Genomic DNA, 13,487 nt, shown 5'->3' with positions numbered 1-13,487 from the left:
AAAAAAATGAAAATGTAAAACATATAATAAAATTACCAAGGCTTCCAATTCGTTTTGTCATCTCAAAGCCCATCCCATTTCAAAACGCTTGCTCTTTGCATTCGTTTCTTCGTCTAAATAGCCATAATACTGTTGAGTGTGCTCAATTAAACTAGCTCGAAGCCCCTGGTTGATTTACCTTTCATCTGTTTTCTGCATTGTGTCAATATTGTATATAAGTTAAATATACATAGTGTGTTTAAATTAACATAATGAAATATAAATATACCTCATTAAACTGTTGTAGATCAGGTACAAGCACCGGACGCTCCAAGTGAAATGTGGTCTCCATTCCCTGAGAACTAACAATGCGGTATGACCATGGGTCATATGGATCACTAGGTGGGGGTGTATAACCATGATATACTCCAGATGATCTTGTGGAACTTGCAGGTTCTAGGAATTGGACGTCTCGCCTAAAAAACTCGACTAGTTGCGACATCCATGTTTGCACCTCTATCTGATGGACCCATGCAGATAGGCTTCCCCTAGAAACTTTCCGCCAATAAGTCTCATAATCAAGACTGGAGTTCACATCAACATAATCTGTAAAACACGGCCACGCACTCTCAACGCGATACCGTTTAATCAAATTCTCTGAAACATCCATGGCACGCATATCTGTGGGTGGGGGAGCAGGAATATACGTATATCCAATGGTTTGCATAGTCACCCTATCTCCAAGGAACCAAACAAGTATATCAGGGGCTTGCAATATGAATCTTTTTAACGACATTAGAGTACTATGCTGACAGATATGCATATTCTCAAATTGAGAACCTTGCCACGGACTCCAAACAATAGATTTCATACTTTTCGTCTCTATTTGGATCCTAGCAGCTTGAAGATCATTATGAACCTCTTCCTTTAATCTAGCATGACCAAAAACAGCCCATATCCCCTCGTAGGAGGCCATAAGTCCTTATCCCAATCCTCTTTCGAAGATAGGGTTTAAGCAAGCCAAATACTCATACCACCGATCTTGAAATAATCAAATGAAAGTGTATCTAATTAATTTAAATTATATAATATTTAACTAACAAAAAATAAAACTTATATCTTAAAAGTTAAATCATATTGAATTACCGTAGTATCCAAGTAATTCCGTTGCATTGCTTCCCATTTAAGCCCATATAAATTTGTTTGAAACGCCCCAAATCAAAATCTTCCAAGCTATAAAGGTCTACCAAAGACGCTAACCAACCGGCTGAACCCCGGATTTTCCCTGTTGTAAAACCAACTTGGCCCAAAAATATAACAAAAAATCCCGATAAACTCATCCTCCTCCGCAGAGTTTGGGTCCAAATATATAGGCCAACTTCATGTTCTAAACAATATTCAATACTCAATCGGTGCATGAATTTTTCTCTAATATACAAGTTCAAAATGTATCGGCATCCATATTCTCTGAAACAAGTCTACCTTCAACATCAAACAACGAAGGCAGTAGAGTCTTCAACCTTTCAAAATCATCTTCGATACTTGAATCAAACAAAACTGGCTTCTTCTCGCCCACACTTAAACCCGTTAGCATTGTAAAGTCAAGTGGTGTGATACCAATCTCACCACATGGAAGGTGAAAAGTGTGCGTGGTGTGCCACCATCGTTCCGCCAATGCAAATATCGATGGGACGATCGGTCAATGCTTTCATTACGATATCAATGGACCAAAAGGTGTTCCCAAAATTCGAGCTCTTACGTGCTCCATTTCCTCCCCTCTTTCCACTAGATGACTCCAAAAGTCTTTAATACTCGGCATTGCGCATCTCCATCTCCATCTCGTCGAACTCATTTTCTATACGTTGAGGCATTTAATCAAACAATTAGTATACGTTAAATTTTAAACACGATTTTAAATCAAAATCAATTGAACAACGTTCATAAACTCATACTTACTCCGTCAGTGTTATATAAACACGAAACATGCATGTCTGGATTGGGAGCCAATGTCGGATGATCAACAATACTCAATCTCTATGGAAAATTGAAATCATTTTTCGGTACGAGTTCACTCTCATTTTCCGGAGGATTTGAACTCCCCGAGCCACGCATAATAGTCTTCTTACGTCCAGCTCGACGACGTTGATCCATTGCAAAAAACAAAAACAAATTTGGTTGAAAATCGAATTTTTATTAGGTGATTGAAGGTTTGGATTTTGAGATATGTTGGTGAGTTCTTGCGGGGCAAATGTTACTGGAACATTGTTCGCACGTTTTCAAATAAAATGGGCTAATAGAGTGCACGGGACAACTACTCCCGTTTTAAAAAAATTTGGAGTGGGACGGGACAACTTGACCCGTTCAAATTTTTTTAGCAAAATTTGCCCAGACCGCATTGTTTCATCCCTTCCTTTTAGAATTTTTTCGCTCCTAAAAATGATGATGTGTCACAACGAAATTTAAAAACGCGTTGATGATGCTCTAAGTAATTTTATGTAGTAGGTAGTTTAATTGGGCACTCATGGAATTGCATTGGGCAATACCCCCCAAAAAAAAAGAAATATTACAAATTTGTCATTTTCTAAAAAAATATATATTTTGTATTGGGATTGGGCCCAAGCCCAACAACCAATCCAACTGGTCTTGCCATGTTGAAACCCTCGGTCGTTTGAGTGTACACTCAAACGGTCTCGCCATGTCATTTGAGTGCACTCAAATGGTCTCACTGTGTCGTTTGAGTGTACACTCAAACAACCGCTTCATGTCGTTTCTGTGTACACTCAAGCAGTCTGCGCGTGTCGTTTGAGACAAAATTCTCGGGTTCTTAACTCAAAATGATCCTTCCATGTGCAATTCAAATAACTCAAAAATCTTATATTAGCTCGTACAACTAATGTACAAACAATATTAAAAAAAAAAAAACAAAGACATTCAAACGACCTCATTGGGTCGTTTGGGATATATACAAAACGACCTTATTGAGTCGTTTAGGGCACCTTGAAAACGACCTCGCTGAGTTGTTTAGGGATTTTTCAAACAATAATTCGGTTTGGTACTTCCAAACAACCTTATCAGTATTCAGTGGGTTTATACAATGGATTTATACATCAGTATTCAATGGGTTTATACAAACAACCTTATCAGTATTGGATGGATTGCTTTCGTGCCGAGCTTGTCGAAAATTTGCTCAACTTTCTTTCCGGACTTGTTCAGGTATTAGTTGGACAAAATTTTGAGTTATTTATATTAATTAAGTGTTAATTTGCAGTATGAACACGACAGAAAACTTATTTATTTATTATTTATTTTATTATTATTATTTTTTTTTGGGTTTAGTCTTGCGAGAGAGATGATACCGGCTAAAACGGTTTGGAAAAATGATAGCGGGTATGCGTTGAAAGGGGGGGGGTGTATGGGCTATTGCTATTGGACTTCTTGTTGGGCTTGGGCTGGAGGCTGCCCAATTGAATTCGGTGGTTGCCACTGTTCTAAAAATTGGTCTAGGCGGTGCTCAACCAACTCGCCTAGGCCCAAGTCGTTTAAAAAATCGGTGGACTGACTAGGCGGGCCAATTAGGCAACGCTAAGCGGGTTTAGGCGGCCTCTAGGCAGTCCAATCAAGGTTTTTTTTTTTTTTTTTTTTTTTTAATTTAATTTAATTTAATTTTATTTTTATTTTTAATGATTAAATGTCGAAAATTAAATGCCCGTGTAAGCTTAAGATTTGAATGAGTTTAAAAAGACTAAAGTCTAATGTAAATTATATGCCACTATAACAAAAAATATGTTTTTATATGAAGTCGATATTCTTCAACTATTACTCATTTTCGTAATAAGTATCTTTGTTTGTATTTATTTTTTAAGTTATGGTAAATGATTTTCTTCATTTTTTGTAGTATAGGTGCGTATTACTACGTATATTAGGAAAAAAAACCGCTTAGCGCCTAGCTCGTCTAAGCACTGCCTAGAAGGCCTAGGCGCTCTCCCACCGCCGGACTATCGCCTAGCGTTTTTTAGAACATTGGTGGTTGCCCAATATAAGACCCTTTTATCAAGTGAGCGTATGCGAACGTTCTTGAGTTGGTTTTTTTTTGAGGGTGTCCCCTAGTTTCTCTCTCACTCTTTGTCTCCCTCCTTCATCTTCCTCCACCTCTCATCTCCTGCTCTTCTCTTCATCTTCCTCCTCTCATCTCCTGCTCTTCTCTTCATCTCCCTCCTCCTCTCATCTTTTACCCTTGCTATGCAGTAATTCTAGTTTATAGTGAATTTCTCCAATTTCTCCTGCCTAAAGTCATTTCATGTCACGGACTTTGATCCAAATGCAGCATAATGTTGGGCTTAAATACTTCACTCAAGCCCAAAAACCCAACCCAATTCCAAGCCCACAAACCCAACCCAAAACTTTATAACTCAACGTGTTTTCAGACTGCTACTCTTTTCTCAAAAAAACCAGAGAAGAAGAAGAAAAAAAAATGGCGTTGCTTGGAGAAGACGGGTTAGGTTACGAGCTAGCAAGAAAGCTAGAAGCATGTGGTGTATGGCGTACATGGTTAGGAGATTCTAATTATACCCATTTTTCCCATTACCTTTCATCTCCATCCACGTGGGAATCTTTCATGAACTCAAAAATAACTAGTCCCACTCTCAAAACTCACATTCATCTCCAACTTCGTGTTCGTGCTCTTTTATTTGATAAAGCTAGCGTTTCCCTCTTTCTTCGTTCTTCCAATTCAGGTGCTTCCAAGTTGAATTTGAACTGTAAGTGGTATTTTTTTGAAATCTTTTATTTGTTGATTTGGGGATGAGTAATATTTGATTTTGGAATTTGAACTTGTTTTAGATTTGCAGTTACATGGAGATGATGTGTATTTTTCATTAGAGGATTTTAGTTTACATGGATATCAAGATTTGAGTAATTCGACGCAATCTAAGGTTTGTTCTTTGTTGGTACTAAGTGCACCCATGACCTGCCCAACATTTTAAGTCTTACTAAACATATTATTTCCTTAAATTTGCATGTAAGCATAAAGTAGTAAACACATTTTTCCCTTTGCTCACTTATAAAACTGTTCAATAAAGGAGCATTAAACACTATATAATTACCGTGGCAACTAGGCTTGCTTATTCATATGCATTCATTTATCTTAGTTGACAATTTGTCGGACGAAATTGATCTTAGATCTCTGTTTTTACCGTTCAATTCATTTAGATGACCTAGAAATTTCAGACAATGAGTTGTTGATGTTGAAGTTATACATTGTCTTATTCTGTGGGTGAATTACAGCTGACAACTGTTCGGTTAATGCAGATTCCACCCAAAGTATGCTTTAGTACTGGATTTAAGTATGGTGAACCCGAGTTGGATGACATATCGAACAGGTCCATGCGTGATGGATTTCCAGGAACATGGTATAATCAGTTTATTGAAAAATACAAAGTTAGCGGACAGCATAAGTTACTCTCTAGGGACCGAGAACCACACAAGCGCACATCTGAAGGCATGTCAACATACCTTAAACTACTTGAAAGACATAAGAAAAGTCGGCGAGCTTTCAAGGAGGACGACATGGGCTTTGATAATCCTATCTGGGACAATGGAACAAACATGCATCTGAGTTCTGTTTCTGATTGCAATATCTCAAGTGACGACGAGACTTCTTTTTTCCCTGAAATAATGTTTCCAGCAGACTGTGTACCTGACAGTGCACTCCCTTCTTCAAATAGAGTGCAAGACAATCCTAAGATAGAGTGCTATGGTGTTCTTGATAGCCTACCACATGTAATGACTCGGAGTCCTGCAATGCTTGAGAGATTCGGAATAAGGCCAGAATACTTGAGAATTGGACTTGGAAGAAGTAAATATAGAGGGAAGAATGGACTTGAAGGGAATGGGCGATCTCTTGGCCAAGAGCAGGCGTTCCAGATGTCTCAGCAGGCGATTGTTCGTTTGGTTGCAAAGGTGGGGTTTGAAGGTACGACAGAACTTCCAGTTGAAGTTCTTTCGAAGTTTCTCAGCAGTCATGTCTGTAAACTGGGTAGTATCCTGAAAGTTCTAACTGATAACTACAGAAAGCAATGTTCAGCTATAGAAATACTGAAAATGTTCCTTCAAACAGTGGGATACAGGTTAGTGAATACTTTGAATTTCAGCTTTTAATCTTTTTTGATCATATTCTTTTTGAATTGCTTTTTCGAAATATTTTAGATGTATCTTCTGTTTATTATTATCTTCCCCTTGAGGAAATCTAGATGAGTAGAATTCTTTGGTTGAAATGATTTGGCAAAATGATGTCCATGATGTAGTTCTGTACTGGCTTTGCACATCGTGTCTACAACTACTTTGAGCATGTTAATATCTTATAGCGCTATCGTACATGACTTTAGTAGCAGTAATAGCTTGAGGGAGTAATGTAGGACAAGAAGGACACTAAACATCACTGGTAGGATTTGGTGTAGGATGAAAGAAGGGGATACTTACATTACTTGATTCGAGCTTGCTGTGATACCAATTAGCCTCGTGAAAGTGGGTAGAAGAAAGGATTGGAGATCCATGAGAGAAGAATATAGGAAGGAGATTAAGGAATCAGACGAACAAGAACTTATTAGAAGAAGAAGAGGAGTAATGCACAATGAGAAGGATAATCAAGTTGAGATAGACGGTTGAAGAATTTGATAGTCGATAATCTAAATAAATCCGATTTTGGTAAAACTTACAATCGCCTCCCTATATTGATAAGCCAAACTTGATAAGCAAGAAACAAAAACTTGTAGTTCTTGTTGAGCTCATAATGGAAATTTACTAAACAGTGCAACCTCCTAATCTATTACAATAAACCCTAAACTTTTAAGATAAAAAACTAATTGATTGTTATTAATAATATCCTACATCTGGGAGGTTGATCTGTCCTAGTTTTTCATTATTTTGGTGCCTAGACAGGAATTGAGTGATGGACTTGTATTGAAGAGGAAGAACTGTTGTAGTTTCTTCATGTGTTTCCTCCATAATTTATGTTTTAGTATTCATTTATGTCTGCAGCAGGGTACTTATATCGTTATCTGACACGGGTGAGAACTAAGGAGTATCCCAAAAGTTGATTTTTCAATGATTTACTGATGGTCCTACTCATCATATTCTCTTTTCCTCTTTCACAGTTTTATCTGATCAAATCACTTGCATGCAAACATGTGGCAGTTGTAGAACATAGAGAGATCCTTTCAGTTTTTTCCTTCCTTGTAAATTAATATACTCTAGACAAGTAGACATAAAATTTAGGTCAGTGCAAGTTTTGTAATATTTCTATTAATTTACTTTTACCAGTAACCTTGGGACTTTAGTGGACCATGCCAAAGATGGTAATCGGAATCCTTCACACCCAACACAGCAACAATATGTACGGGGTGTCCAGTCAGGGTTGCAGTCCCAACATCAGAACCTTAATTTTCAATCTCAGCAAGTAAGGCTAATTGTTGTTTAGTATTACACAATTTAAGTTTTAGGACAAAGTAGATTGGATTTGATTGTGGGATTATAGAAGTATCTTCTTTTGGTCTCATTTTCTCGTCTTCCCTTTTCTTGCCCCTTTGAGCGGCGCACTTGCAGATCTTGAGGCAAATGAATCCCCAGATGCAGATACCACATCCTCAGGCACAAAATGTGGCTTTTCAGCACCAGCAGCAATGGGAGAGAATGAGAAGACGGCAGTCAACTGCTCCCCGTGCCGGCATGAGTTTGGATAAAGACAGAACCTTGGTGGAAGTGAAGCTTGAGAACGTTTCAGAACCATTAATGGATGTTAATACCTTTGCGCCTTCCAATAACAGGCATCCCCAATTGCAATTTAGGCAGCAGCAGGCTCCTGCTATGGTGAACTTCCATGCCCAATCTGGTCATCCATTTAAACAACTGTCATCGTTGCAAGTGCCTCAGCTTCAAACACAGTAAGATTTTTAAGACTAGTGTCGATAGAATGTGCTGTTTATACTGGAGTTCTTAAGTTCATTGTCATGCAGGAATACAGTCACTGTGAGGGCCCCACCTGTGAAAGTAGAGGGGTTTCAGGAATTGATGGGTGGGGACACTTCATTGAAGCATGACTCTGAAGAAAATAGACTGACGTCACCTTCCAAATAGGTAAGTAAGTTAAATGTAACATAATTTTTTGACATGATCCTCGCATATTTGTTTACAGATAATTCTGTAAAATGATTCTTAGGTCTCTTTTATTTTCATATTTTCTTTATCTAAGGTTATCTGTACGTGCAATGTTTAGTCATCTGACATGTTCACATGAAACATGAATTACTGAAACTTTGTACTTGAGTCTCACATTTATTAAGTCTCTTCCTGTCAGATATAGCATGGTTATAGTATCTATCCACCAGACTCTGTTGGTAATTTTATATTTTTTATAGAGAACAAATCTCATCTAGTGTACGTTTCTAAGTACTGATTAATCATGTCATGTCTATTTCATAAAGATCATGGTGAGAAAAGAATTGTTTCTCATTTATTTTGCTTTTCGTCTGAAGTATGCCTTGTATCTTCCGTAACCAGTGTCTTGATCTTGGCAATGTCTATGGGAAACTCATTTAATATCCCAGAACCTAATCCCCCAAAAGTTTAGTGGTAAAGCCTATCAGGTACCTAATCCCCCAAAAGTTCAGTAATGTGTGAACTTAATTTAGTTCCTCAAAGAGAATAATCACGAAAACGTAAATCATTTAATGTACAACTTGCTGATACTGTTTGTTTTTAACGTCGTTAAGACACATTAGGAATTACATTCAACTAGAAATGGTTATTAATCTGACATAAAGAACCATGGCTTTGTGCCAAAATGAAGTGAAAGGAGAAAAAAAAAATCCTAAATGCCACGTCTTTTATTCTAAAAACATATAAATTAGCCACTAATTTATTCAATTACAAGGCTCTAATTTATAGACTATTGTTTCTTGTCTAAACATGACTCGTACTAGAACTAATTTATTTGAACGCTAAGCAAAGTAATAACTAAAATAAAAACAGAACAGCCACCGTAGTGTTCTCCCTGCAGGCGGGTGGAAACTTTATTTATATTGAATTATAAGGGAGGAGGACATGTGTGCTACAAATTTTGCTGCAAGTCCTTTATGAATAATAAATCCTATTCTCCTAAATACAAAATTCGTTACAGCCAGCAGTCATCACGTTATGGTCCTATAATGTTTTGCAATATTTTGAGAAGCTCAACAGTTTGTGATGCTAAAAAACCATAGGTGTCAAAGGCAAACGGGTTAAACCAGCGTTGGTTAGCCTTGCAACCTTTCTCATGCTTCTCCATCTTCGTTATTGCTGCGTTATTGGCTGCTTGCCACACCTCAAATGCTAAACGTTAACACATGGGGTTTGACCAGCTGTTGCTGTAGACCAAGACATCTGCAGGTCAAACCATCAACCTACCCTCATTCGGGTCAGTGAGGAAATTAACAAAAGCCTCTTTCTTCATGTAGAGTGTCCCTGACATGGTTATGGTGGAATTGGAAGCTTGGAAAATGTTTGCAGTGCGTTGTGTGATATACAGAGGCATCGAGTCGGTGCTTCTTGCACACTGGGCAACGATCACAATCAGTATACAAAAGAATCATAAGACAGTAACAACGGACAGCATGATACTCCACTGGTGACATGTGCTACCAAAGTTTGGAATAGTACGTAAGAAATATTTTACATGTTCACACGGTACCGTAGAGCTTTTTGGCGAGCAGATAACTCAATTTCCCTATGAAGATCACTGACAATCTTACCGTAGTATAGTTCCGCCAAAGCTTGTCGTGATTTTGAGGTGGCACTAGCATTTACTACTAGATAGTTGAAGTCAAAATCAGGTAGACAGAAACGTAGTGCACTGTTAGCATTCTCAAAGATAGGCATTATACCGCAACTTCTAAGAATGTGGATCTTGAGCTCATTGGTTTCAATAGGGGGGCAAATACAAGCGTGCACAATAAATGCCTAGCCCACCAAGACATAATGAGAGAGTCGACAAATGCCACTGGAGATCACCAAAGCCAAGCCCATCAGAGACTAAAATACCTCGAAGAACATTGCGAAGACATTGCGAAGTCGTTGATAAAAAAAGACTTTGTTGCTTCCTTAAAATAGCCCTACACAAGCTGCTAACTCACATTGTGGGTCCTTCAATTCAGCTGGTAGGTTTAATTAGTTTGAGAACTCTGTAACTCACTCTCAAACAAGATAGGTCGGTGATGAAAGATGCTTCAATACTAACAGCTCCACAAAGTAGCCTAGCCCCTGACTTTTTTTTTGAGAGGTTTAATTAAACGTTTTTACAATACAAGAACTTTTTTCATTTAAAATCTAGTATGGAGCGGTTTGGCAACCATTATGATAATCCATTTTAGCACTAATAATCTATTATAATCCTTATGGTGCATCTTGTAAGTTAAAATACTTATTTGGTGAAAAAATATTAGAAACCATTATCTCAATTTGAGAACGAGATAATTATCTATTTTTTTTTTAAAAAAAAAAGCTAGCTTACCGAATGAGAAATAAAATTTGTGGAGCTCTCTTATTTTTGTATTTTTGTTTTGGCAATTTTCACTATCTATTTTGGATTTCCTCACTAAATCAAAAACTTATTTGTATTTGAATGTCTGAATCCTCACTATATTGTACTCATTTTATGTCAAAATTAATTTTGGAAACATAATCAATTCTACTTAAAATGGTTATCAAACTGCCCCTATGAATATTATAATGGATTGTTTGTCATAAAATGAATTTATAATAATGGTTAGTTGGTTACCATTGTGATGTTTAGCATACAAATGTTTTAAGGCCTTGCACTATAACATTTGAGTTCTTGGGTTTTTCCACTTAGTCAATTGGTTTTGAGTTGGATGTCCCAAAATTTAAGAGTTTTTTTTTTATATAGATAAAAGGAAGGCACTTCCGAAATTTAGGAAGAACTTCCTACAGAGTTTACATCATCCACACATATCTAAATCAGATATCTTGCCGTAGCATAATTTAAACTAAAATAAGGAGGAGCTCGTCTACCCCTTCTAGCCAGACCATGAGCAACAAAATTAGAATCCTTACGGATAAAAGTTTAAAAGTTACCAAATGACCCAACGACCTCTTTGTATGTTCAACAAACATATTATCCTAATTAGTAATTTCTTCACGGTTCAGTGAATTCAGTACATCCTCCTAAATTTTTAGCAGGTATGTCTCAAACTCTCAATTACTTCTAAACGTCGGTAGTTTTTTCAATGAAATAGTTGTAGTAGCGGTGAGACTTGTGGTGGAAGTTGTGGTGGTAAGAATATGCATATTGCGATGGCATATGAGGGTTTGCGGTGTTACAAATCAATCCATATAAGGTGGTGCCAAAGTTCAACATAATAATAAGGATACTCAAAAAATATAGCTAGATTGGAATGAAAGGGTTGATAAGTAATGACTTAGGGATTATCAAAAGTCAAGTCTTTTGTGATGAGAAAGTCTAAGAAAGAGGCAACAAATGAGGAAAAACATCCAAGTCCATTGCGGTGGCAACTTGACTCTGCTTCTTAGAGCATCTTCAATGGTAATACTTAGATTTTAGCAACATTTTTCATCAATTGAATCACCAAACATTTGATAAATGGTGCATCTTCAATGGCGACATCTAATTCTCAGCATCAAATAACACGCCACACAGTTAAGCCCAAGCCCAAACCCAAACCCAAGCCCACACACCAAATGATTAACAACTTGGTTATCACATGACTTGAAAACCCATGCCTCTTTTTAAATACCGCTTGGGCCTAACCAAAAGTCTCACGCACCAGTTTAAAAAATGCTTAAGTTTGTTGAAGCAGTCAAGCAACACTTCTTTAACCGCGCACTTGTTGAACTGCTTGGTACATCTGATGAAACACCAACCTTGACACCAAATAAAACCATTTGGTGCTAAGGTTGCTGATATTTTGGTGTTTATGGATGATTGGTGAAGGACTGAAGATGATTTTCAACAAATTTGGTGTTGATGTTCGAGTTGGTATCACCATTGAAGATGCTCTCATCATTGGTTTTTCTACTCACCAAAAATCAAATTTTCTTCGAAGTCAAAATTTTCCTCCAAGTTAGTTTAGTTTCGAGGAGTTAATCACCCTCTGGTATCACCTTTAATGTAAGATTGGTGGAAGCAACAATTAACAAAACACCAATTAAAGTACTATAATCCATAAACTAAAATTAGGGGGTAATATCCTTTCAACAATTAACAAAACACCAATTAAAATGTTTGGTAATATCCTTTCAACATCCCGTTTTCCCTCCATTTCAGGAAACAAAAAAGCGATATCGAGCTCTTCACCTCTTCGTAAGTATCTTGGTCTTTCCGGTGAAATCCCACACTCCCTCAGAGTGCGCATTCGGGAAGACCTTCTGTTTAGCTTTCTTTGGCTGGAAAAATCCTCACTATTTCACAGTATCAGTTCGCCTAAGACAGCTACCACTCTCTTTTGGTTTCCTTCACGGTAAAATCCTCCACTTCTGAAAGTGTGAGTTCGCAAGGTAAATCCAGTGTAGCTTGGAGATTCTAACCTTCCTTCCTGGGTTAAGAACTTATGGCTTCCTCAAGCAATCCGGTACCCTCGAAAGTCATTACTAGTAATGGGGGACAAGAAACAACTCACGGAGTTCATTGTTTGGTCGAAATTTGGTTCGTCGAAACCACAATGGCATTCAAATCTTTTTCACCTATCTTCATAGATGGTGTAGCTTCGATCCGATCGATCTCATTGAGCAAGGTATTAAGCGATTGGGATGAGTATCTTGTTTGATATTTCCTAGACAAAAGCTATCCTTTCTTACAGTAAAGGAAGTTCTGGAGAAGAAGTGGAAATTAAAAGGCTCCTTTGATCTCATCACTGATAAGGAGCTCTTTTATATGAATTTTACGAGTTTCGAGGACCGACAGATGGTGCTAGATGAAGGACCAATCTTTATTGCGAACCGAGTGTTTGTGGTTAAACCATGGACAGTTGAGGTAGGGAATTACAAAAACAAGGTTGCTTCAATCCCTCTCTGGGTGAAGCTAATGGATGTACCAAAGGAAATGTGGACATTTGATGGGCTTTCCTACCTTGCAAGCCTGGTTGGAGGGACGCCAATGTTTATGGACGACGCAACAGCGAAGAGGAAAAGATTATCATTCGCAAGGTTCAGATCGAATTCCAGTGAACTTTGAGTATAAAGACTCTTTAAAGGTTAAAATTTGGAAATCGAGAGGTTGAAATTCCACTTGAGTATCCATGGAAGCCTTTGTCTGTTCAAAATGCAATAAGTTTGGACATGCCATCGATAAGTGCTCTGGCGAGAACAACGAGGATATGGCAATGAGGAGGAGGAGAGCCAAATAGTGGTCTTTGAAGCACCTCCAAGTCAAGGAAATGAAGGCGAGGGTCGGGGCATGCACAAGGGACATTTCGTAAGCGAGAAGCGATATCGCGAGAGGA

The 13,487-nt window shown here is 37.8% G+C and overlaps 1 protein-coding gene across 1 annotated transcript; it reads left to right on the top strand.

Moving 5' to 3' along the window:
- The first annotated feature begins 4,418 nt into the window (after window positions 1-4,418).
- On the top strand, window positions 4,419-8,373 carry LOC147492578 (transcription initiation factor TFIID subunit). Its single transcript, XM_086567456.1, has 6 exons — window positions 4,419-4,736; window positions 4,819-4,910; window positions 5,287-6,104; window positions 7,297-7,432; window positions 7,579-7,916; window positions 7,989-8,373. Exons 1-6 carry the CDS (start codon window positions 4,451-4,453, stop codon window positions 8,107-8,109), a joined length of 1,791 nt encoding a protein of 596 aa, XP_086423582.1. The 5' UTR covers window positions 4,419-4,450; the 3' UTR covers window positions 8,110-8,373.
- The last annotated feature ends 5,114 nt before the right edge of the window (window positions 8,374-13,487 follow it).

The sequence above is a fragment of the Coptis chinensis genome, chromosome 6 (genome assembly GCF_015680905.1).
Source record: "Coptis chinensis isolate HL-2020 chromosome 6, ASM1568090v1, whole genome shotgun sequence".
NCBI classification, from domain to species: domain Eukaryota; kingdom Viridiplantae; phylum Streptophyta; class Magnoliopsida; order Ranunculales; family Ranunculaceae; genus Coptis; species Coptis chinensis.
Note: the sequence above shows the minus strand (reverse complement) of the source record. Positions and strands in the feature narration are given on the sequence as shown.

Coding starts and splice junctions, on each gene's coding strand:
- LOC147492578 (XM_086567456.1), top strand. CDS start 4,451: ATGGCGTTGCTTGGAGAAGACGGGTTAGGTTACGAGCTAGCAAGAAAG. Junction 4,911..5,286: donor GTAATTCGACGCAATCTAAG/GTTTGTTCTTTG, acceptor CGGTTAATGCAG/ATTCCACCCAAAGTATGCTT. Junction 7,917..7,988: donor GTGCCTCAGCTTCAAACACA/GTAAGATTTTTA, acceptor ATTGTCATGCAG/GAATACAGTCACTGTGAGGG.